Source organism: Dioscorea cayenensis, chromosome 3 (genome assembly GCF_009730915.1).
Source record: "Dioscorea cayenensis subsp. rotundata cultivar TDr96_F1 chromosome 3, TDr96_F1_v2_PseudoChromosome.rev07_lg8_w22 25.fasta, whole genome shotgun sequence".
Classification (NCBI taxonomy): Eukaryota; Viridiplantae; Streptophyta; class Magnoliopsida; order Dioscoreales; family Dioscoreaceae; genus Dioscorea; species Dioscorea cayenensis.
Window position 1 is genome coordinate 16096625 of NC_052473.1, and position 24137 is coordinate 16120761.

General features: G+C 37.7%; 1 protein-coding gene and 1 long non-coding RNA gene across 2 annotated transcripts; one reads left to right on the top strand and one right to left on the bottom strand.

Moving 5' to 3' along the window:
- Positions 1 to 497: 497 nt before the first annotated feature.
- LOC120251893 lies at positions 498 to 1441 on the bottom strand. Its single transcript, XR_005533515.1, has 3 exons — positions 1412 to 1441; positions 684 to 737; positions 498 to 513 (listed from the first exon to the last, which is right to left on the bottom strand). It is a non-coding gene; the product is annotated as an uncharacterized LOC120251893 (long non-coding RNA).
- A 3103-nt stretch (positions 1442 to 4544) lies between these two features.
- LOC120250827 (receptor like protein 21-like) lies at positions 4545 to 15925 on the top strand. The gene is given in 4 exon segments (XM_039259570.1): positions 4545 to 5010; positions 5144 to 5266; positions 13777 to 13841; positions 13844 to 15925. Coding segments are annotated over 4 exon segments (2736 nt in total).
- Positions 15926 to 24137: the final 8212 nt, after the last annotated feature.

Below are 24137 nucleotides of genomic sequence, written 5' to 3' on the forward strand. Positions count from 1 at the left end.
CATTATTTTTTCATTTAACGGAATTAATAAAAAAGACCTACACCTTGTTTTCAAGGAGATTGTTCAAAGCCTTTCCACTTAGGATATATCGAATACCAAATTTGTAGAAGTCTAGAGGAAGAAAGAAGACAATGCTGTAGAGTCAGATACCTTTTATGAATGATCATATATACTACACACAAGTATATAATAATCACAAGCACACACACACAGTGCTTGGTTAGCAAACTGATGCTAAATCGATTGGTATAAGAAACGAGTTTTTCTTGAAAAGATGACCATCCTTTAGAATAACTGAAACAGTTAAAAGAATTACAGATCCCAGATTGACAAACTTACTTTCAATGATCAACTGCGCCCTCCCTATAGAATAACTTCACAGACATGTCCTGGAATCTGGAAGACAGATGAAACAGTACTAATTCACAATATCCACCAGACTCCTCCTGTGAATCCAAATGGATGAAAAAGGAACCAGCAAGGAAGTATCCTCCCTGTTCCTTCCCCTGTTGTCTAGTGCAGTAAAACATGGCACGTTACTAACCAACAACATAACAAACTTAACATACTAATTACTCAATTCCTCTCTCTCTATATACACTCCAAAGAAGTTGAATTATCACTACAAGCACTCATATTTGTGGATATACATATATACATAGTTATAGAAAACATATAGTTACCTGCCCTGCTATCAACACATTGAAATTGAGCCGAAAAGTCTAGTATCTCCCCCACTGTCATTTCAGGAATGTGCATGATATAAACAAGATGACAGCACACAAGCCAAAATAAATACATTAATACAAAACTTTCACAGTGGATAGCAGATCTAGGTTGCATTGTAAGTAAATCAATGTTGTAGCAGTAACATATCATCAGGAAATATTTTTTGAAGAAAATGGGTAACCATAATTTCACAAATTATGGGAAAGAAATGTGCGCATTTTAATTCTGTTTGCCTTCCGGATAATTCCATTATTTTGAAAATTGCTCATTTGTTTCTCCTTTGGTTTTCCGCAGTTCCAGATTCAAAGAAGGCCATATTAGAGGAACCCAGTGGCTAAAATCAAACGCAGCCTTGATTTTCTCTCCTCCAGGGACGTGACACAGCGCGTCCCCCCTGAGACCTCCCCAAACCCTAGCGAGATGTAGCTTTGGTAGTTACGTCCTTCCCTAGAGGCCGTCCTCTAGGTTTTATCTTGGTTTTCTCTTCTGTTGCTTCCGTTTGTAACCACTCCTGGTAGTCCCTCTTATCCATTGTATCCCCATTTTGGGATTCTATTGTGGACCTTATTGGTCGTTTTTTGTTACTCTTGTTTGGTTTCTTCTTTTTAATGGATGTGGTTTATCCACTTTTTCAAAAATAACAATAATAATAATAATAATTTCGCAAATTAAGACAACTTACTTCATCCCCTATGCCATTCCAGAAGTTTTGTGATCCAAAGCAATGCCTCAATTTACAATCTTTCCATCCACTATTTAATGTCCTGACCAAAAGTAAAAAATAAAAAAATAATTAATAGAAAAGGCAATAAAGACCATGCATCAGCAATTACTCACGCAAAGCCCAAACAGAAAAAAAAAATGCACAACTCTTTCTTGCAGCTCATTAGGAATATAAATATAACAGTTAGGAAGCAAATATAACAATAAAATCTGTGTATTTACATAAAAGGCAAAAAAGTACACTTTTAAAACAGTTAGGACAGCATCTATTTCCGATCTCTCGACTGGACCAGCATATACTTTACGAATGCCGTCACTAATTTCATGAGCAATATGAGGATATAAATGAAATTAAAATTAAATATAATTCTTTATAAGTTCGGCATAAACTAAAAAAGAGCAGGAAAGAATTTGACCTCGCATATATAGTCCTCTAGAACAGAAAACCAGGGTAGTATGGCACACAAAATACGAGAATAATAAGGGGCAAGCCGGTCTACACCAAGTTCTCTAAATTCATTTATCTGCATTATGCGATAAAAGATGGTAAAATCAACCTTTTAATTGATAAATTGATAAAGACTGGGAGGTCACATATGAGGACAACCCATAACTTAATGGCAACCTCATTGCAGTAAATAACAATAATCCTTACCCAGGTCAATGCTGTCAACTGGGCCACAACATCCTCTGAGCTTGCAGAGTACAGCAAGGGTTCTACGAAGCGACCAAAATCTACATTCTCCTGAGCAGTAGACCAGTTATAAAACTTACGTTTTCTTTCAATACATGGTCAGAGCACAGAAAAAAATTGGTATAATTACTGTAATACAGAAAGGTACAATAAAATCCTAAAGCAATGGAAGGGCAAAAGTAAAAATAGTATACAGAAAACCATCTATCCAACAGACTAAGGCCTTGCCTGCCTGTACTGGACTTCATTTATACTCTGCAAAATTTTATCAAGGGTGTCACAAACACCCCCATTTTCATCAGGTAAGTCTGTTAACATTTGGAGCAAACCTGAAACATAAAGGGCATATTAATTGATTTAACAAGCAGCTGACTAAATAGTATTTCTTTTCCACAGCGGATACCTTCAACATATAACTGAAGGAACCATTCTGAATCCACATTTACAGTGAGTATACAAACCAATGCAAATTGAAGAGAGTGCACCTGAATCTATCGTCCACAGTTCCCATGTACTGATCATAACATTAAAATTAGTTATACTCAAAAAACTAAAAGCTAACATGAGAAATTCAAGCTGCTGACATATACTGAGTTCGCATGGATGTTTACCTCTGTAACTTTGAACTAAAACATCAGTGAACAACAAATAACCTGTGACTTGCAACTTTCTTCTTTGACTAAACCTCATCAAGAAAAATAAACATTATATCTAAGATACATAACAAAAAGGGAATTACAGCTGATACACTACTACTAAACCTTGATTCCCAAAATTGAAGTTTGTGCTTCCAGGGACACACCACACATTCAATTAATCAAGTGATGATCACATTTCTTATATCAAGAAACATGGAAGAACACTCATTCAATTGATCAAGGAATGGTCAAATTTCTTACATGAAGAAAAGGGGCAGCAAACCTTTTGCTCAATGCAATCGTCAATACAGCAAGTCCAACAATCCCACCTTTCTAAAAATGGTGATGCTCTTAGCCTTTTATTACTTGATAGTTACGTATGTAGTTCTCTATTAAAATTGTAATAGAATGTTTAACTTCAACATTTTTCCCCATTGAAATAATTTTATATCTAATATTAATGTTTTATATTTTTTCCCCAAATTTTTAATTTTTTTTAGATTTTTTATTTTTAGTGTTTAAATTATTAAAGAAAATGCCCGTCACATAACCGGCTCGACAAGGCATGAGTCTAACTAGCCCAATTCATACTTTGTTCTGGCCTAATCTTTGTTCAGACGGTGTACATGATCTTTTTGATACCTCTATTTGTTAGTGTGGTCGATCATTTAAAAACACGGTCAGTAGCTTTAAAGTAAAAAAATTAAAATGAAAAATTAAAAATAAAAAAACAAAAAAACTGTCATAACCTTAATTTACACGAGTCTTGGTCGTTGCATCCCACTGCCATTGACCAGTGGGTCAAGTGGCCGACCAATGACTTGGACTACAATGTAAAAGAAGGAAAGTGGAATTTCATCAGACTTTGTAATACATTATTATAAAATATGATAGTGATGCAAACATGAAGCACACAATTAATCAAAGATATCATCTCGCACAAATGAGTCTTCGTCAATGCATCCAAACTTGTATAGAGAAAAATGATTTCTTAAACACAGACTCACTGGAATGCATATATGTGTCTGTGAGTAGCCCCGTCATGACTTGGACTAGAATGTGAAGGCCCAATAATTGATGGAATTGCAATGGCCTTTGTTTAGGCCTGCAATAGTGTTATATTACAAAAACATTCATGCAAACCTGAAGCATACAATTACGGAAAGATGGTATCCCTCTTGCGCTCATCATCATATTGGATTGTGTAATGATTCCCCTTTAGTCCCACATCGGCTATGAAATGGAGTATTTGTGTGCTTATAAGTGGGGGGCAACCCCACCCTACTAGGCCGGTCTTTTAGGGTTGTGGGTCCTCCACTTGTGGGCATAACAATGGTGCTTTCGTTGAGAGCCGGTGTGGGACACGGTTGGGCCTGGTCCACGCCATGTCTCGGGCGGGTTCGCGGAGCGGGTTAAGCGCGAGCGGGTGAAAAACCCTCGGTGGGTCCCTGCATCCGGCCCCGCAGTCCGGGTGCTCAGATTACCCAGATCGACGAGGCGCGCTGTCTTGATCGGTGGGGTATTGTAATGATTCCCCTTTAGTCCCACATCGGCTATGAAATGGAGTATTTGTGTCATTGTTATGCCCACAAGTGGAGGACCCACAACCCCAAAAGACCGGCCAAGTAGGGTGGGGTTGCCCCCCACTTATAAGCACACAAAGACTCCATTTCATAGCCGATGTGGGACTAAAGGGGAATCATTACAGATTGCTCAAATTATGTTTAGCTTGCTGTTATTGGTTTTCTTGCAACAGCATCATGACTGCTATATATGGTTGTCTACATGATGAGAGGATTGCTCTTCTTGGTATCAAATCGTCGTTGTTATCTGGTGATCGGGGAAATATTGATCCAGAGTCTTGGAATAACAACAGTGACTGTTGTAGTTGGGATGGGGTGCAGTGTTCATCAACCACAAAGCAGGTCACAAGGTTGGACATTTCCAGTACCCAACCACCCTGGAACTCCAATTACACTCTCAACATCTCCTTATTCTTGCCATTCAAGGAAATGAGAGCCCTAATTCTATCAGGAAACCAAATCAATGGCTGCATTCCCATTACTGATTGTTTTGGGAGTTTGGCAGGACTGAAGAAACTGGAGTACTTGGACCTCTCTGGCAATTATTTCAATGGCAAAGATCTGTCATCTTTGGGTGCATTAGCTTCTCTCAAAGGTCTCTCCCTGCGGCACAATTACATGGGAAGCGAACTGTTTATCAGAGGTATGTATTAGACTAACTGATAGTTCTACATCAACATATGAATATATAATAGTTTAAGTTTGGTTGAATCGGTCCACATATATAATATGTATTATTTGCATCTAACATCATCGTCATTCATCTCTAACATCAGGAGATTTGTCAAAATTGAGCAAACTCAAATACTTGGACTTATCAGACAATTACCTGAATGAAAGCATTGTTCCTAATTTGATTAGACTATCTTCTCTGAAAACTCTTATCCTTTATCGGAATAGTTTTTACTTTTTACGGAGAACTTCCTTTGAATGGTAGGCATTCTGTTTTTTGTTTCATATATAGCAAAAAGTGCTAATGCAAAAACTATTCTCTTAGATTTTGTTATATATATATTTTCCTTTTAATTACAGAGTTGAGTAGCTTAAGGAGACTTGAGAGAGTAAATTTCCGTACTGGTGTCCGTACTTCGGACTTATTTCAAATCGGGGTCCGAACTTTAATTTGTATCAAATTGGTTACCAAACAATAATATCGTTTCACCGGCAAGTGACCCAGTCTTTTCCGGCCTATATTTTCTGACGTGGCCACCAGAAATTCATTGTCATCATCTACGTGTCTACCTGGATCCCAGTTGGCCCCTTCCACGTCAAAGCTTGCAATTAATTTAAGGAAGCTTCGCCACGTCAAAGGCCATGTCAGATTATTTTCGCCACGTCTCCAACTTCTGCCACGCGTACAAGGGTTCATCCATCGTCTCCAGAGATTGCCCCCTTGTGTGGTGGGGCTGCTGCATAGTCAGAGAGAGATAGGGGACAGAGTGACTGAGATAGCCAGAGGGTCCAGGCCAAGGTTGCCGGCGTGAATTAAGCAGGGGAGAGAGGCAAGGGTGAGGTGAAGATGGTATAGGGGAGATGTAAATCAAGATAGAGCCTTTTCGATTATGACCTGCAGCTTGTGTGGAGATGTAAATCAAGATAGTTTATCTGTTTATTCTTTATTTGAATTTGTTATTTTTGGAGATTGATTTGCACAATTTATTTGTATTTTGGGGATTGCTTTGGTTGTATTTTCATTATTTGGACCTTTGAGGGTGACAATGTGATTTGTTTCTGGTTTTCATTATTAGTTCAATTTTGTGTTCATCTCTATTGTTCAGTTAGTTCTATTGAGTTTTTCCCTCAGGTCAACAGCTTTGTATTAGTCCTTGATGTTTTTTTTTTAATGTAATTTTCTTTTGTAATTAAATAAAACAACCTTTTGATGGAGATTAGTGTCCAGGTTGAAGTGAATACAAAATTTCAATGTTAAAATTTACATCTATGTGTTAAAAATTTACATCAACTTGATCCTGAAGACAAGTTAGCGAACCTTTGAACATAATTCAGCAGACATTGAAATCATTGCCAGTTAAGACAATATTACTTGATAAGCCTGGTTGAAATAAAGGAATTGGAATTATACACAACAAGAATAACAAACTAAAGGAAATTGAAGTGCAACATAAGTTGGGTGGCTCAATTAATTATCTATAGTTCTTAAATTTACATCAGATTTCTGACTGAAGGCAATTTAGCAAGCCAACTTGAATTTTTGCCATTCAAGTCTACAACAATGACATTTTTAACAAAATAATGTTGTTATCAAAATCTTCTCAGACACTTGAGAAGTGTTACAAAAATGATACAACCAGACAAATACAATACAAAAAAAAGACCATTATGTTAGCAGTGAACTATGGCAACCAGATTTTTCTTCTTTTGTTTGCACATTCATCTTTGCCTTTTTCTTGAGGGTCATTGTGAATCTTTTGAGAATTTTTTAATGTTAATTCTATTTGTGCTCGTTGTGTCTTGTTGGCCCCTTTTTCTTTTTAATTGTTTCCCTTGCATTTGAGCTTCTCCCAAAGAGGATCCACCATGTATTGTTTGATTTGGAGCTGAAAAAACCTGCATTGTTTGTATTTTTTGCATTAGTAAAACAAATATACAAATACTGTTAGGACAATAAGAATGCCCTAAATAACCTTAAGGACATGCTACACTCACATGAGGCACAAATGGTGCTTTATTTGGCCTCCCTTCTGTAGACCTTCTGATATGTAATTTTGGCCTATTCTTGTGAGAAGTCAAGCCAACTGATGCCTGGGAAAGGGATTGACCATGTAATTCAATTACCTATTTGTCACAAAGAATAAAAATATATAGAAAACATTAAAAACCATAGAAGGTTAGTGAAGAAATTGTATGCAACTACCTGTGGGATAGGAACTTCACATTGTTGTTGTGAAGCAGCAACCTCAATTGGAATTGACTGATCTCCTTCTGTGTTTAAGGCTGCCATTCTTGCAAGGGTTGTTTCATGAGCCTCTCCAATGTCCTACAATGATAGTAAATAAATCAACATATAAAGTTAATAACTTGTGATGACATGAAGGATAACACATACATGAATAATCACCTGTGACAGATTATCTGCAAGGCCTTCCATAAATGTGACATGTACCTCATTCTCATTAGTTAGCACTGTATTATCAACCTTGCAATAACCAGAAAGCACAAATTACATGTATAGCCAGTATAAAATGCATGCTCTTCTAATCAAACTTTTAACAAACAAAATAGAATTTAATACTCTATATAACCAGAACAGAATAGCATAATACTATTGATCTTGGGTTGGTTTGCATTGGTTAACTTGTTTGTCCAACTGAGCATGAATTCTTCCCCTACAATACACACTCATTACATTAAAACTTCATGTACAAAAACAGTATTTTAACTTTGAAATATACATCAACTGAAAAACTGCCTTACCTGAACCCCATGGTATCTTTTATTATGCCCTATAGCACCACACAAGCTGCAGGTCATTCTCACTCCCTTCCTGCTGACCTTTCCACTTGTGAATCCAATGTTTTCACCCATCTCTTTCCTCCTACGCACAGCCTTCCTGCCCCTTCCTTTGTTCAATATCTCAGGTGGAATTATGGGACCCTGATCACTCTTTGGCCATGAATTTTTATCATGGGTTGGGTATAGGATGTGCCTATATGTGTCCATGAATGTGCTGACCTTGTAACATGCGTGTAGGTAATTTTCTGGTTTTTCTTTATTATAGAACAAGACAGATATGGAATGACAACATGGAACACCACTAAGTTGCCACCTCCTACATGAACATGTATGCTCTTTCTTATCAACAATAAACTGACCCTCAGGACCTACAACCTGGTATTTGTCTCCACCAGACCAAGTGGTGTTATAAAACCAACTTAATTTCTTTTGTTTCTCAAGCTTCTTCATAATCCTAGGACAGTGATGTGAGACAATTTTTTTCATGGCATCTCTTCTCTTTTGTATTCTCTTCATTAATTGTGTCCTAATCATTTCATTCATTGTGATAATGCCCTTGGTCCTTGCTTCCAAGATTTGACTATTGAAGCATTCACACAAATTATTGAGAAGGATGTCACATGTAAATTGGGTTTGGAAGTGTGATCTACTCCAATGATGGGGTTCAATTTTTTTCATGTATTCAAATGCCCCCATAGACATCTCTTTCAGAGTTTCCATTGCCTTCTCATAAGCAGAGGTGTAACTTGCCTTAGCACAGTTCCATAACTGGTCCTTAAGAGCTTTACCTCTAAAGGTTTTCTTGAAATTTGTGTGAATATGTCTGACACAATACCTATGTTCACTATAAGGGAATTGTTCTGCTATAGCTGGCATTAAACCCTAGAATGGTTAATTAATGATAGGTTAACAAAAAAAAAACAAAAGAAATAAAAACACTGTTTCAGCAAAAAGAAGCGGAAAAAATTATCTAGAACAACACTAAATAGCAACCAAAGTTCATGCAGGACAGATACAAGAAATATTTGAAAACATCCGTTACTCTTGCTATAACAGTAAAATGAAATATGGTTCAAAAAAAAAAGGGAAAAAGTACAAAAAAAACCCATGTGGTTTCCGAGTTTTGCAAAATAAGGAATGAGAAATTTTTTTTTCGATTCTATGATATGTGGTTTCCCAGATTTGCAAAAAAGGGAAAAACCGTTAACGGCGTTAACTTTTCCAGTTTTGGCAGGGGCAAAATTGTCTATTTATGTAAAAAATCACTATGTGGCTTAAAAAACAAGATTTTTCAACATGATTTTGTTTGATTTTTGGAATTTAAGTTTTTTTTTCTTGTTTAGTGAAATTTTGGAAGAGAAATAAATTTAAAAAATATATTTTTTTATGTCATATAAGTTGATTTTTAAATAAAATGACGATTTTGCCCTTGTGAGTTAACACCGTTAATTGTTGATAACGATTTTTCCCTTTTTTGCAAATCTAGGAAACCACATATCATAGAATCGAAAAAAAAAATTCCTCATTCCTTATTTTGCAAAACTCGGAAACCACATGGGTTTTTTTTGTACTTTTCCCAAAAAAAAATTCATACATGAAAATTGCAAAACAGGTCATCCAAATTAAAGAATGTACATTACTCAAGTTATTTTGGAAAAAATGTATAGATTTAGCAGGAAGCATCTATGTTTTCAATAATTCAACCAAAGTTCATGTAGAACACACACAACAACTATTTCAAAGCATCGATTACTCTTACTAGAATAGAAAAATAAATATGATAATTGCAGAACAGGTCATCCACATTTCTCATGCTATTTTGGAAAAAAAAATGTTCAGATTTAGTGAGGAGATTATTGCATCCTTCATTACATTCATAATGCTAAAATCATACAGATCTCATACCTTCAGTGAGGAGATTATTGCATCCACCAATTTCCCAAAAGCATGATAGAAGAAACCATTGCAATGGAAGGGAAAAACACAATAAGTAAGACAATATTCATATAGGACAGATACAACATAATTTTCAAAATTGAAAAAATTAAAGTTTACAACCTACCAGTTAACTTACCTGATTTTGCAATGATCACCCACAACATATTCCACATCCAATGCATGACAAGTTGGTGATAAGTAACCAAATGGAAATAGAAACTAAATCAGTCAACAGAACAAGAATGAAAACTTATCAGTAAACTAAAGCCTTAAAAAAAATTTAGCCTACCTTTTGTCTATCAGTCATGAATGCCCACTTGTGGTTGTCAACAATTCTAAGATTCTGTGCCAAAACTGCTAAGAACCACTGCCAGTTATCTTTGTTTTTTTTACTCACCACTGCCCAGGCAAAAGGATAGATGCAGTCATTTGCATCTATCCCAACAGCAGTTAGAAGTTGGCCTCCATACAAACCCTTAAGAAAACATCCATCAAGTGACACCAAATGTCTGCACCCTGCCAAGAAGCCTGTTCTCAAAGGAGCTAAGCACACATAGAAAGCTTGGAAGACCCCATCCTCATTACACTTGATGATTATGGTTGAATCAGGGTGTGTCTTCATCAATTCTAATCTATAATCATACAACCTCTTCATTTGTGACTCCTCATCACCATCTAGAATCCTTTAAACAAATAGGACAATAAAAATGAAATTCAAACATTGTAAGGTTGCTAGGTTTAGAATAATAAACTACCCTAAGGACAATGAGATTCACCTGTGTGCAATACTCTTGGCTCTAAAAGCCTTTAGTCTGCTAATGTCCACTTCCTGGTTGGTCTTGACAGCTTGAACTATGCCAGCAAGCTTCCAACTTGGGTCTGCCCTGAATTGTTCAAGATAATTCCTAGCTATCCATTCAGCATTCACATGTTTGTTATTATGTTCTATAGAACATTCATGTTCCAAAATTCCAGCCTTGATTTGTATTGTGCTCTTGTCTTTCAACATTGGTGAAGCCCACAGGTAGAATGGACAACCCCTTTTACAATAAGCTTTGCACTTTCTTTTGTTGTTGGGGTTGAAATTCATCTCATACCTATTTTGGATTCCATAATTTCTCACAGCCTCCTTAAATTGTTTGAAGCTCCTAAACTTCATCCCAATTTTGAATTGTGGGTTTTTCATGTCCACATCATCATTAAACTCAGCATATCTAGGTCTCACAGGCAGTAATGACTCTTCATCTGTGGAAGAGCATGATTCCAACTCCTCTGAACCACCATAATTAGAGTATACATCATTAACCATCTCTGAATCATCTCCTTCAATGTCTACACCAGCCCAAGGCCCTGTAACATTGTCTGGTTCTGCCTCATCTGATTCACCATTAGATGTATAATCTGAATCTTGTAAGTCACTTTCTTCACCCCCACTTTTCCCTGTATCTTCCTTATGGCAATCCCTAATTAGAATTTCTTCCACATCAGCATCTTCTATATCTTCAGATTCATCCATTTCTTCACCCACACCATCATCATTTTTCACATTAACTTCAGCTTCATTAGTGGTGGAACCACCCATTAGTGAAATACATACATAGATCTCTTTAGATAACCCTACAGACAATGCCATATTCAATGCATCCAAATCAGTCCTTATTTCTTGCATTCCCTTCTCATCACCAGCTACATTTAACCACGAAATCCTACAATACTCCACATCTAAATTAAACTCCTTTGCCATGTTTATCAATTCAAGCCTAGACATCTGATCAGCACAACAGAAGTCTACATAGCCAGCTAAACCCTCTATGTCACTTACTTTGTTATGCATTCGGATGGTGAACAACTCAGCATCTCGCACTGTAATTTAATTATAGAGATGTTAGCTAATTGTACAGTGTATAATGTTATATGCCATTTTGATTAGCAACACAAAAATATAAGCTTGGAAAAAATAGCAAACAACAGTCAATGTCTTTGGACAACCTATACCATTTTAATTAGCAACACAAAAATCTAAGCTTGGAAAAAATAGCAAACAACAGTCAATGTCTTTGGACAACAGGCCAACAAATTTAATAGAAAGCAATACTTTGGACAAACATATAAAGAGACATGGCTAACATATACCATTTTAATTAGCAACACAAAAAATAAATTCAAAATATCATCCAATGTTCTATGAAAACAGCATTCCCAATATATTTAAATGAGAGCAATACTTAGTTAGGACAAACAAATAAAGATGCCATGCACCAACAAGCAAACCAAAACAATGCTCTAATTTTGTCATTGTTGTCTACATTACAAGACAAAATTTGAATACAAACAACAATCATGGGTCTATGAGAAAAAAATAGCAAACAACAAAATAGTGAATGATCTAACCTAAATCAGCACCATATACCATTTTAATTAGCAACACAAAAATTAATGATGGAATTGTTGGTTAACATGTCTACTTTAAATTCTCTATCAAATACACTAGGATCTTTGTTTGCCTTCTGTTTATTTATATTTTTTACAGGACAAGACCTTCAAAAAATAAAAATAAAAAAGCTTTTGGAAAGATTAGCAAAAAAGAATTACACTACTACAATCATACTATTATTATTAATTAACTTGTCATGCTGATATTACTGGCAAGATTCTATGAAGTGATAGTGATTTCTAAGGTCATGTTATTTTACATATGCATGGAGTCAGAATTACGTTGTAGATCAGAATTCTCTATGTTATATTCTTATATTATCAATACACACATAGCCATAAATTTGTTAGAGCAACACACACATACTAAGAAAAATTAAAAAAAAAACTTCTTTTATTCTTAATCTCTTAGTGAGTAATTAACAGGACTACTGATACCCTATTTAAATAAAGAAAATCAACTTTAACAGACTTGAATAAAATAAATAACAACCTTATCAACCTTAGCTAAAACAATCTTAACAAACTCAGCAAACATTGTCACTAAATATATTCTCCCAGACGACAAGATGCATAAGTCTTTTAATTGCATGGTAATTACTTTGCAATATCACAAAATAGAACTAACCCCCTTCAGTTGACTTTAGGGTTTTTTATATTACCTATTTTGATATTTTCTTCTTTAACAAACCCAAACTTTAAATAAGGCTTCAAAAGAACAAAAATTGTTGAGAATGCAAGGTTTAAGAGAACTACTTACAATATTCCGGGGCTTCCTGCCCTGGGCCCCTTATTTCCCAATTTACCGACATCTTCACGATAAAAACCTCCTCTTTCTGTTTAAACTAATAATCGTACTCAGCCACACCTCACCCTTGCCTCTCTCCCCTGCTTAATTCACGCCGGCAACCTTGGCCTGGACCCTCTAGCTATCTCAGTCGCTCTGTCCCCTATCTCTCTCTGACTATGCAGCAGCCCCACCACACAAGGGGGCAATCTCTGGAGACGATGGATGAACCCTTGTACGCGTGGCAGAAGTTGGAGACGTGGCGAAAATAATCTGACATGGCCTTTGACGTGGCGAAGCTTCCTTAAATTAATTGCAAGCTTTGACGTGGAAGGGGCCAACTGGGATCCAGGTAGACACGTAGATGATGACAATGAATTTCTGGTGGCCACGTCAGAAAATATAGGCCGGAAAAGACTGGGTCACTTGCCGGTGAAACGATATTATTGTTTGGTAACCAATTTGATACAAATTAAAGTTCGGACCCCGATTTGAAATAAGTCCGAAGTACGGACACCAATACGGAAATTTACTCAGACTTTAGATCTTAGATTTGAGTTTCAATATGTTCACGGGAGACATCCCAACAATGATAAAAGAATGGAACGCACTCACAGAAATTTCAGTATCACATAATAATCTAAACAACACTTCCTTCATAGGTAAAAGTTACTTTATATTCCAAATTATACTTTTCTTTACCATGAATGTTCTATTAAAAAATTCATGTATACAATCAATTCACAATAAAAATGCATTTTTTTTTAATTGTTTCAGGATTCTGTGCAATGAAGAAACTTCAAATACTTGATCTTAGTCATAACAAGTTCACAGGAGACCTTCGCCCCTCTGCTTTAGGAATCTGTCATACATAAATTTCTTTGATATTTCCAACAATCAATTTGAATCCAATTTCCTCTCAACCTTCATCAGAAACTTTACAACATTTGAGTATGTTTTCGCTTCAAACAACGATTTTCATGGCATTTTCTCCATAGGATCAGTTGTTAATCATACCAAAATCAAGATGTTAGATCTTTCAAATAATAATCATTTGGAGATCCACATTGAAACTCCAAATTTGAGGCCATTATTTGAGTTGGAGGGTCTGCTTTTGTCAAACTGCATCATCAACCAAGATAATGGGTTGAAAACTAATATTATAACTTCGTTATTGGAGAGTGATGCCAATTTACATTACGTTAGCCTACAAAATGATTCCTTAAGTGGAGAACTTATCCTCCCATCTAATCTCACAATGAGTTTGACATACATTGATTTATCCCAAAATCAACTCACTGGAGAGCTACTTATTAACATCAGCCTTGTTCTTCCCAACTTAACATATCTGAATTTGTCACACAACATGTTCCAAGGTGTCATCCCCATCTCATTTAATCATCTGAGACAACTAGAAGTTTTGGACTTATCAAATAACAATTTCTCAGGACAAATACCTGTTTTTTTTAGAGATATGCAATATCTTTCTATATTAAACCTATCTATGAACAAATTTAGAGGAAACCTACAGCCAAATAACTCAAACCCAATTGACCTAGATGTTTTTCTTATATTTGGGAATCAACTCAATGGTGAAATTTCTGAGAGCCTTTGCAAAAGCTCTTATCTTTCTTGGTTGGATATTAGTGAGAACCAATTTTCTGGTGCATTACCAAGTTGTATAAGGAATCTTTCAGGACTCTTTGTCCTTAATGCCAGGGGAAATAATTTAGTAGGTCATTTCCCAGTTGAGCTTTGCAATCTTTCTAACCTTGAAGCTCTTGATCTCTCGAGAAATCATTTCTTTGGTCAACTGCCATCCTTCTTCAATTTATATAGTTTGGAATATCTAAATTTGAATGACAATAACTTTGTCAGATCCATCCCAAATTCTTTGTCAAGCAGTCCATTGAGATCATTAAACATAGGGAATAACCATTTCTCTGGGAATTTCCCAAGTTGGATTGGAAAAGCATTAAAAAATCTTATGATTCTTTCCTTGGGAGGAAACAATTTTGTGGGCTTGATATCAAACCAAATTTGTAACTTAAGACACATCCACATTCTAGACTTATCTTACAACAACTTATCTGGAAATATACCTTCATGTCTTCAAAATATGGGTCATGATAGTGATTGGCAATATGACTTCATGTCTATGGGGTGGACCTCATTTGCATATGAAGACATGCTCGACATGCATAGAGGCTTTCTCCCTAATCTCGATTTTACTTTGATGTTTGAATTACCCACATTTAAAGGCATTATTGATTTTGCAAACAGAAAAAAGGTTTATGATTACAAAGGGAACATCATGAACCATTTTTTTGGGTTGGATTTGTCTTCTAACCAATTAGTGGGCGTGATTCCTTGGGAGATTGGCAACATCATTAAGCTCCATGTTTTGAATTTGTCTAATAATCTACTGGTTGGATCCATTCCTGAAACATTATCAAGATTAAGGGAGATTGAAAGCTTAGATCTCTCCCACAACATGCTGACAGGCAGCATACCAACAGAACTAAAGGAGCTACATTTCTTAGAGGTTTTCTCTGTGGCATACAATAACTTCTCGGGTCCAACACTAGGAAGAGTTTCACAATTCAGCACATTCGATGAAAGCAGCTATGAGGGAAACCCATATCTTTGTGGACCCCCTTTGGTGAAGAATTGCTTTGCTATAACAGAAATACTGCCATCAGCATCACCACAGCAGACTGAGGTTGGAAATGAAGCAGCAATGGAACATATCATATTCTTTACTTCATTCGCCCTTGCTTACATCATCAGCTTCTGGGGATGGATGGTTCTTCTCTACTTCAACAAGCACTGGCAGAATTCTTTGTTCCTAACAACTGACAGATACACCGAGGAAGCCATTGACAAGGTTGGTAAACTGATGTCAAGGATGAAGTCTTGTTGGTAGGCATATTTACCCACATATTGCATTTAATATATCTATGTTATATGTTAAAGTTGGAGAATAAATCATTTCTGATTTCCATTTTACTATCATTAGTTTTTTCTTCTCAGTGAAGTTTCTGTGATTAGGTCTGTTAGTTGATTTTGTGATTGTCCCATTTGTGATTCATGTGCTATAAATTAATATAAATTAATATATCTAAGGCATCAGTGATATCATCATGCTAATTGTGCATTAATGTGAAAAGAGAGCGATTGTGAAATGAGGTTCCTGGGCGGCTCTCGGGACCCTCACGGCGGCGCTCGGGACCCTCACGGCGGCTCTCGGTTTTTTCACGGCAGAGCTCGTCCTCTTCATGGCGGAAACCGATTCTCACGCGGCGGACATCGTGGCAGTGCTCGTCATGGCCATGGTGGCTACCGTAGAGACATTCGCTCGGAGGAGTTCGTTTCGCTGCATCAACCCACCATTGCTGCTTCACTGGATTCCCATTCTACACCTCCAGCTGAAGGACCACAAAGGACCAAGAATTCTCCTGTTAAAGATGGAGTCTCTTTCGCGGATATAGCTCGTATTTCTCCTCCTCAAGAGATCGTTGCCTCACTGAAGCGTCGTCGTTCTCCAGATTCTGAAGAAACATGTAAACGTTGCCTTAGATCCGGGCACAAAGTTGTAGATTGTCGCCACCAACTCACCTGCCGTCGATGTTCTGGAATTGGATACTATGCAACGAGATGCCCTTTCAAACCTCCTTTCTCTGGCTCACACCCGGAGAAACCTCTCCAGAAGAAGAAGCTCCCTTCCCCTAAGCCTTTGCTCCATGTTCCCATCTCTCGTACCACTTCAAAGACCACTTCATTGAGGATCTCTCTTCCCATCTCCGAAGCCATCATCCAAACCAAAGATGACCTCAAAAGAAGGGTGATAATCAAGGTTTTATCCGGCAATGCGAGCGTTAACTCTCTTCTTGACGCGCTGCCGTATCACCTGAACTCCGACCAATGTGAGAACCTCACCCCCTTCGGAGACTTCTTCATTCTCACCCTTTTCTCAGCAAAAGCAGCTGCTTCCATCGTTAAGATCAACAAGCTCACCCTCTCCACCAAACATGGCCCGTGTACCATCAGTCTTTCACACTGGACCCCGGAGTTCGGATCTCACGCCGTGGCAGCTGGGAATTATAAATGGATAAGGATAACCAATCTCCCTCTTCATTGCTGGAACTGGGATTCAATTGTGGAAGTCTTGAGACCACTGGGAGAGCTCATCTTCGTCCGTAAGCAAGAAGATATCTCGCTTGAACACATGCGGGTTCTTGTGAGGCTTAAATCCCCTACTTCCTTCCCTATTGAGATGACCGTTGATGTGGGAGTAAGAAGCTTCTTAGTCTCACTTGAGGACGATGGCGTTCCGATCATTAGGTCGAAGACGATCCAAGGTTCTACTTCTCTTCCGAAGCCTTCTGTTGCTTCATCCTCTCGCCCGCCGTCTTCTGCTGAGAAAACCCTGATCTCCGCCGTGAGCTCGGACGGCTTATCCTCTCACAAGGAATGCCGGAGCTCCGGTGATCTCCCCACAGTGATCCCCCAGATTCCTCCGTTCTCTCGAGAGAGACACGAGGAAGGGGACGCACTGTGCTTGCACAGCGGCCACGTGAAGAGTTCTCTCACAATAGCCGCAGATGTGCATCGTGATCAGGCCGTCCCTGATCAACTTGGACGCTTGCGAGTGTCTGATTTGCCTCGTGATTGTAATTCTCCAGATTCCCTCAATAATTCTAATGAGAATCAATCCCAAGACATTCATGCTTTATCCTTGGATCCAATTGTGAGTGGAGCTCCTCGGGATTTGAACTCACCTGTGATCAAAGATAATAACCCTGCTGAAATAATCATGCCTCAGGATATGGTTGCTTCCAATATCTCACATGTTGAATTAATTCAATCTACCCCTTTAATTAAGAATCAGAACTTGATTGTTTCTGCTCCGAATTTGAGTACATTACCAGTGAATATTCATGACAATTCTTCTATCACTTTAGCTGGTGTTAAAGGTAAAGAAATTGTTACTCCTATGGAGACTGATTCCTCTAATACCGATGTCCTACCTACTCACTTAAATCCAGAACCACCGAATATTCCTATCCCAGATGGTTATATTTGGATCTTTGTTCATGGTGGGTGGACTTTAGCTCCTATCGTCAACTCTGAGAAATTCTTCTCTCAAGACCCCACACCACCTATCACCCCACAGGATGACCATTCTGATGAGGAATTGCTTGACTGGGGGGAAGATGATGAATTTCCCTCTGATGTGATTGCTGATGATGACCTTTTTCTGAATGAGAAGAATCTTAACCAATTTGATTCGGTAATTATCCCTGAGGAACTGAATTCTGTTACTTTATCTGTCCCAAGGACTGGTCTTCTTAGTGGTAGGGACTCTTCTTCAGACATGTTAGTGGAGAAGGCCCCTGTTGTCTCAATTTCTGAAAATCGCCCTGCTGCAGCCACTACACCTGGTCATGCACGTCAGCAGGTCAGAAGAAGTGACCGACACAGGAAACCCTCCGGGCGTTGGAATGAAGAAGCTGGGTTTATACCTATCCCACCCAGATCTTCCAAGAAAATTGTTCCTGTCGACCCTCGTGACGGTACGCCTAATTCATTTAATGCCGCTATTTTTTCTTCTTGGACCGATGCTCAATTTTTAAATTATAGTAATGCTTGTGGTGTTAAATTTCATGGCTCACCAAATCATATGCTTAAATGTTTAGATAATGTACGTCGACTTGAATCTTCTAGGGTTGGTACTTCTTCCTCACCCTCAGGATCTCCTTCGAGATCAGAACGCTAGATCCCCACTGTTTTAATGATTATTCTATGTTGGAATGTTAGGGGACTTGGCAGTCCCTCTAAACGCCATTTAGTTAAAGACATTATTTATTCCTCGCATGCCGACATTGTATGTTTACAAGAATCTAAACTCCAAGAAATTCATAACTCTATTTGGAGATCTATTGGTGGTTCGAGACTTAATTCATTTGACTATCTTCCAGCCAATGGTACTGCTGGTGGTATCATTATTGCCTGGAATAATACCCAAGTCTTGGGTACCTTAATTCACAAAGGAACTTATTCTATCACTTTTGAATTCATAAACCTCTCCCTAGATACTAAATGGGCTTGCACTAGTGTTTATGGACCTAACTCTACCTCTTTAAGATCTGGCTTTTGGAATGAACTTCGGCTTATTCGGCACTTACACGAAATCCCATGGTTAATTTGTGGTGATTTCAACGCTCCTTTCTCATTGAGAGATAAAAACATAGGAGACCCTAATCCTATGGATATTGCTTGTTCACAAAGACTCTTAGGTGATCTTAACCTTATTGACCCCCCTCTTCACGGGCGTAATTTCACCTGGACTAATGGTCAATCTGACCCGCTTTGGGTTAGATTGGACAGATTTTTATACTCACACGACTGGCCACTGTTATTCCCTAGGACCCTTCAATGCTCTCTCCCTAGGATCGGCTCTGATCATTCCCCTATTTATCTTGAATTTGGTAGTTATTGCTCTCGTCGCAGAACTTTCAAATTCGAAAAGTCGTGGTATACCAATGCTCAATTGGAGAATTTAATTCAGAGCTGGTGGTCGATTGAGAACTTTGTTGGTTGTGGAGCATATGTCTTCTCTAAAAAACTCACTTTACTAAAATCCAAACTTCGTTCCTGGGCAAAAGAAAATTTTGGTGCTTCTAACCTTCTTAAAAAAAGTTTGCTTGCCGAACTAAACTTGCTGGATACTTCTCGTGAAAGTAGACCTCTTTCGGAGATTGAATCAGCTCGCCTTTCCCAAATTCAATCTGAGCTTTACACCTTACTAAAACAAGAGGAGATCTACTGGAAACAACGTTCTAGAATCACTTGGCTCCATGAAGGTGATGCAAATACTAAATTCTTTCATCTTCTGGCTAATGGTAGGAAAAATAAAAATTACATCCCTAGAATTCGTTTTAATGGGAATTGGATTGAAGGTAACCTTGAAATTGGGAAAATTTTTCATCGATCATTTTCAAAGCCTCACTTGGTACCAGTACACATAGATTCCTCTTTAATCGGGATTATCTGTTTAATTTCAAAGATAGAGTTGATCTCTCTACGCTTGAACTTCCCTTTAATCTTGAGGAAATTAAACACACTGTATTTGAGCTTAATGCTGATAAGGCTCCAGGTCCAGATGGCTTTCCAATCTTCTTCTTTCAAAAACATTGGAGTCTTATTCAGGAGGATTTATTTAAAATCTGTAGGGACTTTTATGATGGATCTATCAACTTTGAAAGACTCAATTGGGTTCACATCGCACTTATTGCTAAAACAAATTCCCCAACTGAGGTCACTGAGTTTAGACCCATCAGTCTTATCAACTCAACATGCAAAATTATTTCCAAGATTCTTGCCATCAGATTGAGTCATAAGATTGGTCTCTTAGTGGATAATTCTCAGTCCGGATTCATTAAAGGTAGATGTATTGCAGATAATATCATCGCTGCTCAAGAAGTGATTTTTAATCTCCAAAAAAGGAAATCCCTTGGATTTGCTTTCAAAGTTGACTTTGCTAAAGCCTTTGACTCCCTAGACTGGAATTTTCTCCTTGAGATTCTAGAAGCCAGAGGCTTTGGCCACCGCTGGATCTTTTGGATTCACACTATTCTTAAAACCGCCAAAACCCAGATTCTCATTAATGGAACTACACAGGGTTATATACGTTGCAAAAGAGGACTGAGACAAGGCGATTCCCTTTCGCCACTTCTTTTTGCAATAGCGGCCGATACTCTAAGTGCAATGTTCTATCATGCTATTAATTCCAAGGTTCTGGTTGGAGTTCAACTTGATCATTCAAACAGCATTTGTCATTTTCAATATGCTGATGATCTCATCATTTTCTCGGCTGGAGGACACGAAGATCTTAAAATCTTTAAATTAATTCTATACCTCTTCGAAGGCTGCTCTGGTCTTTCAATCAACTTCTCAAAAAGCTGCCTCTACTCCACCAACTTCGGATTTCAACCACTTTCCTCCTCTGCAAGTATTCTTAATTGCAAGAGAGATTGTCTTCCCATTACCTATCTTGGCGTTCCCCTTACTGGTAGACGGCCCAGAAGAATTGACTGGTTTAAGCTGATTGATTCTGTTCGGGCTAGACTATCACCCTGGAAAGCAATCTATCTCTCCCTGGGGGGGCACCTAACTCTTATCAATTCCGTGTTATCCTCTATTCCAGTTTACTGGATGTCAGTGTTCAAACTCCCAGCCTGGGTTGTCCATGACATTGATAAAATCAGGAGAGATTTCTTATGGAAAGGGCCTGACCTTGGCCCGAAAGGGTTTAGATTAATTGCATGGAAAAGGATCTGTCGCCCCCGAAACATGGGGGGCTGGGGTATCCTTGACTTACATGAGTTCAACAAAGCTTTACTCGGGAAATGGTGGTGGAAATTCATCACCACACCGAATTCTTGTTGGTCTAAGATTATCAAAGCCAACTACTTCACTAGTGATCTCCTCAATATTCTCTACTCACAACCCCCAAGAAACAAATCTTTCTTCTGGGCGGGAATCAGCACTATTCTACCCACTTTCCGGGCCTGTTTAACCAAGTCTGTCAGTAATGGTGAAAACACTTTATTCTGGTTCGACAGATGGCTAGAGGGCCAATCTCCCAATAACCGATGGACATCACTATTTTTGGACTGTTCTTTTCCTTGGATTACTTTAAAACAATTTCTTCTCATACTTAACTCTCATGGTAACCCATTTCGAACAGCCACAACTGAAGAATTCGACTTTTTATTAAATTCTTTACCAGATTGTTCAAACGATATCGAAGACTCATATTCCTGGTCTTTAGAAAAAAAATGGAAATTTCTCCGTCAAATCATTCTACAACTTTTTAATCGACCGAGGCCTCCGCTCTCAACTCTATCCCAATTTCTGGAAAACCAAATCACCAAGCAAAATCACTTTATTCTGTTGGCTGGCATGGGATAATAAAATTCTTACTCTTGAAAACTTATTCAAAAAAGGTTGCAATTCTTTTGCCACTGACACGTGTATACTTTGTCACAATAACTCAGAATCAGTGGATCACCTTTTTTTAAATTGTTACTTTTGTACTCGCATCTGGTACTTTTTCAAGTGTTTATTTGATACTGAAACTTTACCTTCCACAGTCTCAAATATCTGGACCATTTGGATACCTTCTTTAAACCCTTTTACTCGAAACCTCTGGGACCTCGTTCCCGGATCCATTCTCTGGAATATTTGGGTTTGGAGCGCTAACAACCGCATCTTTAACCAAAATTGTGCTTCTACTTTCTCAATACTCTACAAAAATAGCTAATTTGGTTCTTACTTGGATTTCAATGAGACTCGAGTCCCACCGGCGAGGAAGCCCGCAGAGGACATTCAAAAAAATCAAGCGCTCCTTAAGCTTCCCGAGCTCGATCTTCGGACCACACCGCAATATGGCGCCCGAGCACTAGTCGGGGAGTGATCCATATCTTTCTTTTACGAGCGGGCTGTGTCTCCGAGCGGTTAACTCGCCCGGCTTTCGATTTTTTTATCTTGTTGCTTTTTTTCTTGCTTCTTACATTCATTTGTTCTCCTCATCTCTGGTGAGGATTACAGTTCTTTACTCTGTTTGTTCTTCTTTGTCATTTCTGTTTTTTGTACTCTGTACTTTGCTACTTCTTTCCTTTAATAAATTGTGGTTTATCCACCTTAATCAAAAAAAAAAAATCATGCTAATTGTATCACATCAGCTTCAAATTGTTTACACCATCATGCAGATAAGTACAGTGAAGCAGAACTTAATTAATGACTTAAAATTGTCTGCTGCCTCATTGTTGAGAACTATTCATGAGAATTTTTTATCCATGGTTGGGAATCAGATCAAATCATCCAATGACATTAAAGATCATATCAAATTGAGATTGTTTATTGCAAGTGACATAAAATTTTATTTGTTTTTTTATTCCAAGTCAGTCGTTCTCATCTTCCACCAATATTTTTCTCAAACAAAGGTCAAATATGTTGAGTGATTCAGCAATGAGTTCAAGGTATACATAATGAGCATGAGAATAATAGCCTAAATTAATATTCTTTAAGCTCTAAGGCCTTGAAAAGCAATTGCCAATTGATTATGACCAAGAGGTATGAAGCCTATTTCCAGTTTACTGAATTTTGGACATCTTGAAACCAATTTGTTTATTGAACTCCATCAAAAACTTTCATCTTTAATGATCAATGTCATCACCCCCTATTTGTGATTAATCAAGTTCTTTAGAGCCATAAATTTCCAAATGCACTAAATTATTACAAAATGAAATTTACATATATATATATATATATATATATATATATATATATGAGAAAAGGTTCTCTGTGGACGTGCATAGACGTCCACAGAGAACTACAGTAACGCTAAACTGTAGCTGCAGTGAGAGCTGATTCTAGATTAATGAGTTTATTAGGTTTAATTTTGTTTTTACTGTGCATCCCATTTTTTACTGTGCTACTGTTCTTAAGAACAGTGATACTGTTCATTGAATAGTATCCGACCGTTGGATCGAAATCCAACGGTCCAAAGCAACATTCACAGATTAAAGCATAGAGGATCGATCCAAATCATCATCACAATCATTATAATCATCATTATTATAAAGATTCATTAATTTAATATTTTATAATGCTTTGACCCTAGTTCTATCTATCCCATATATGTTTTGACTCCACTCTGTGAACGTTGCTTTGGACCGTTGGATTTTGATCCAACGGTCGGATACTATTCAATGAACAGTGTTACTGTGCTTAAGAACAGTAGCACAGTAAAAAATGGGATGCACAGTAAAAACAAAATTAAACCTAATAAACTCATTAATCTAAGATTAGCTCTCACTGTAGCTACAGTTTAGCGTTACTGTAGTTCTCTGTGGACGTCTATGCACGTCCACAAAGAACCTTTTCTCTATATGTGTGTGTGTGTAGCAAGAAGACTTTTTTTTTTGGGTTGGGGGTTGTGGGGGAAGCTACAAGAGTAGCTAGATATTATTGAGAAAGAAAGAAAGGTTTACAGGAAACAAAATAACACAAAAACCAAAATCACCAAACTAACAACCTATAAGACTACACAGCAGAAGACAAACAAACAT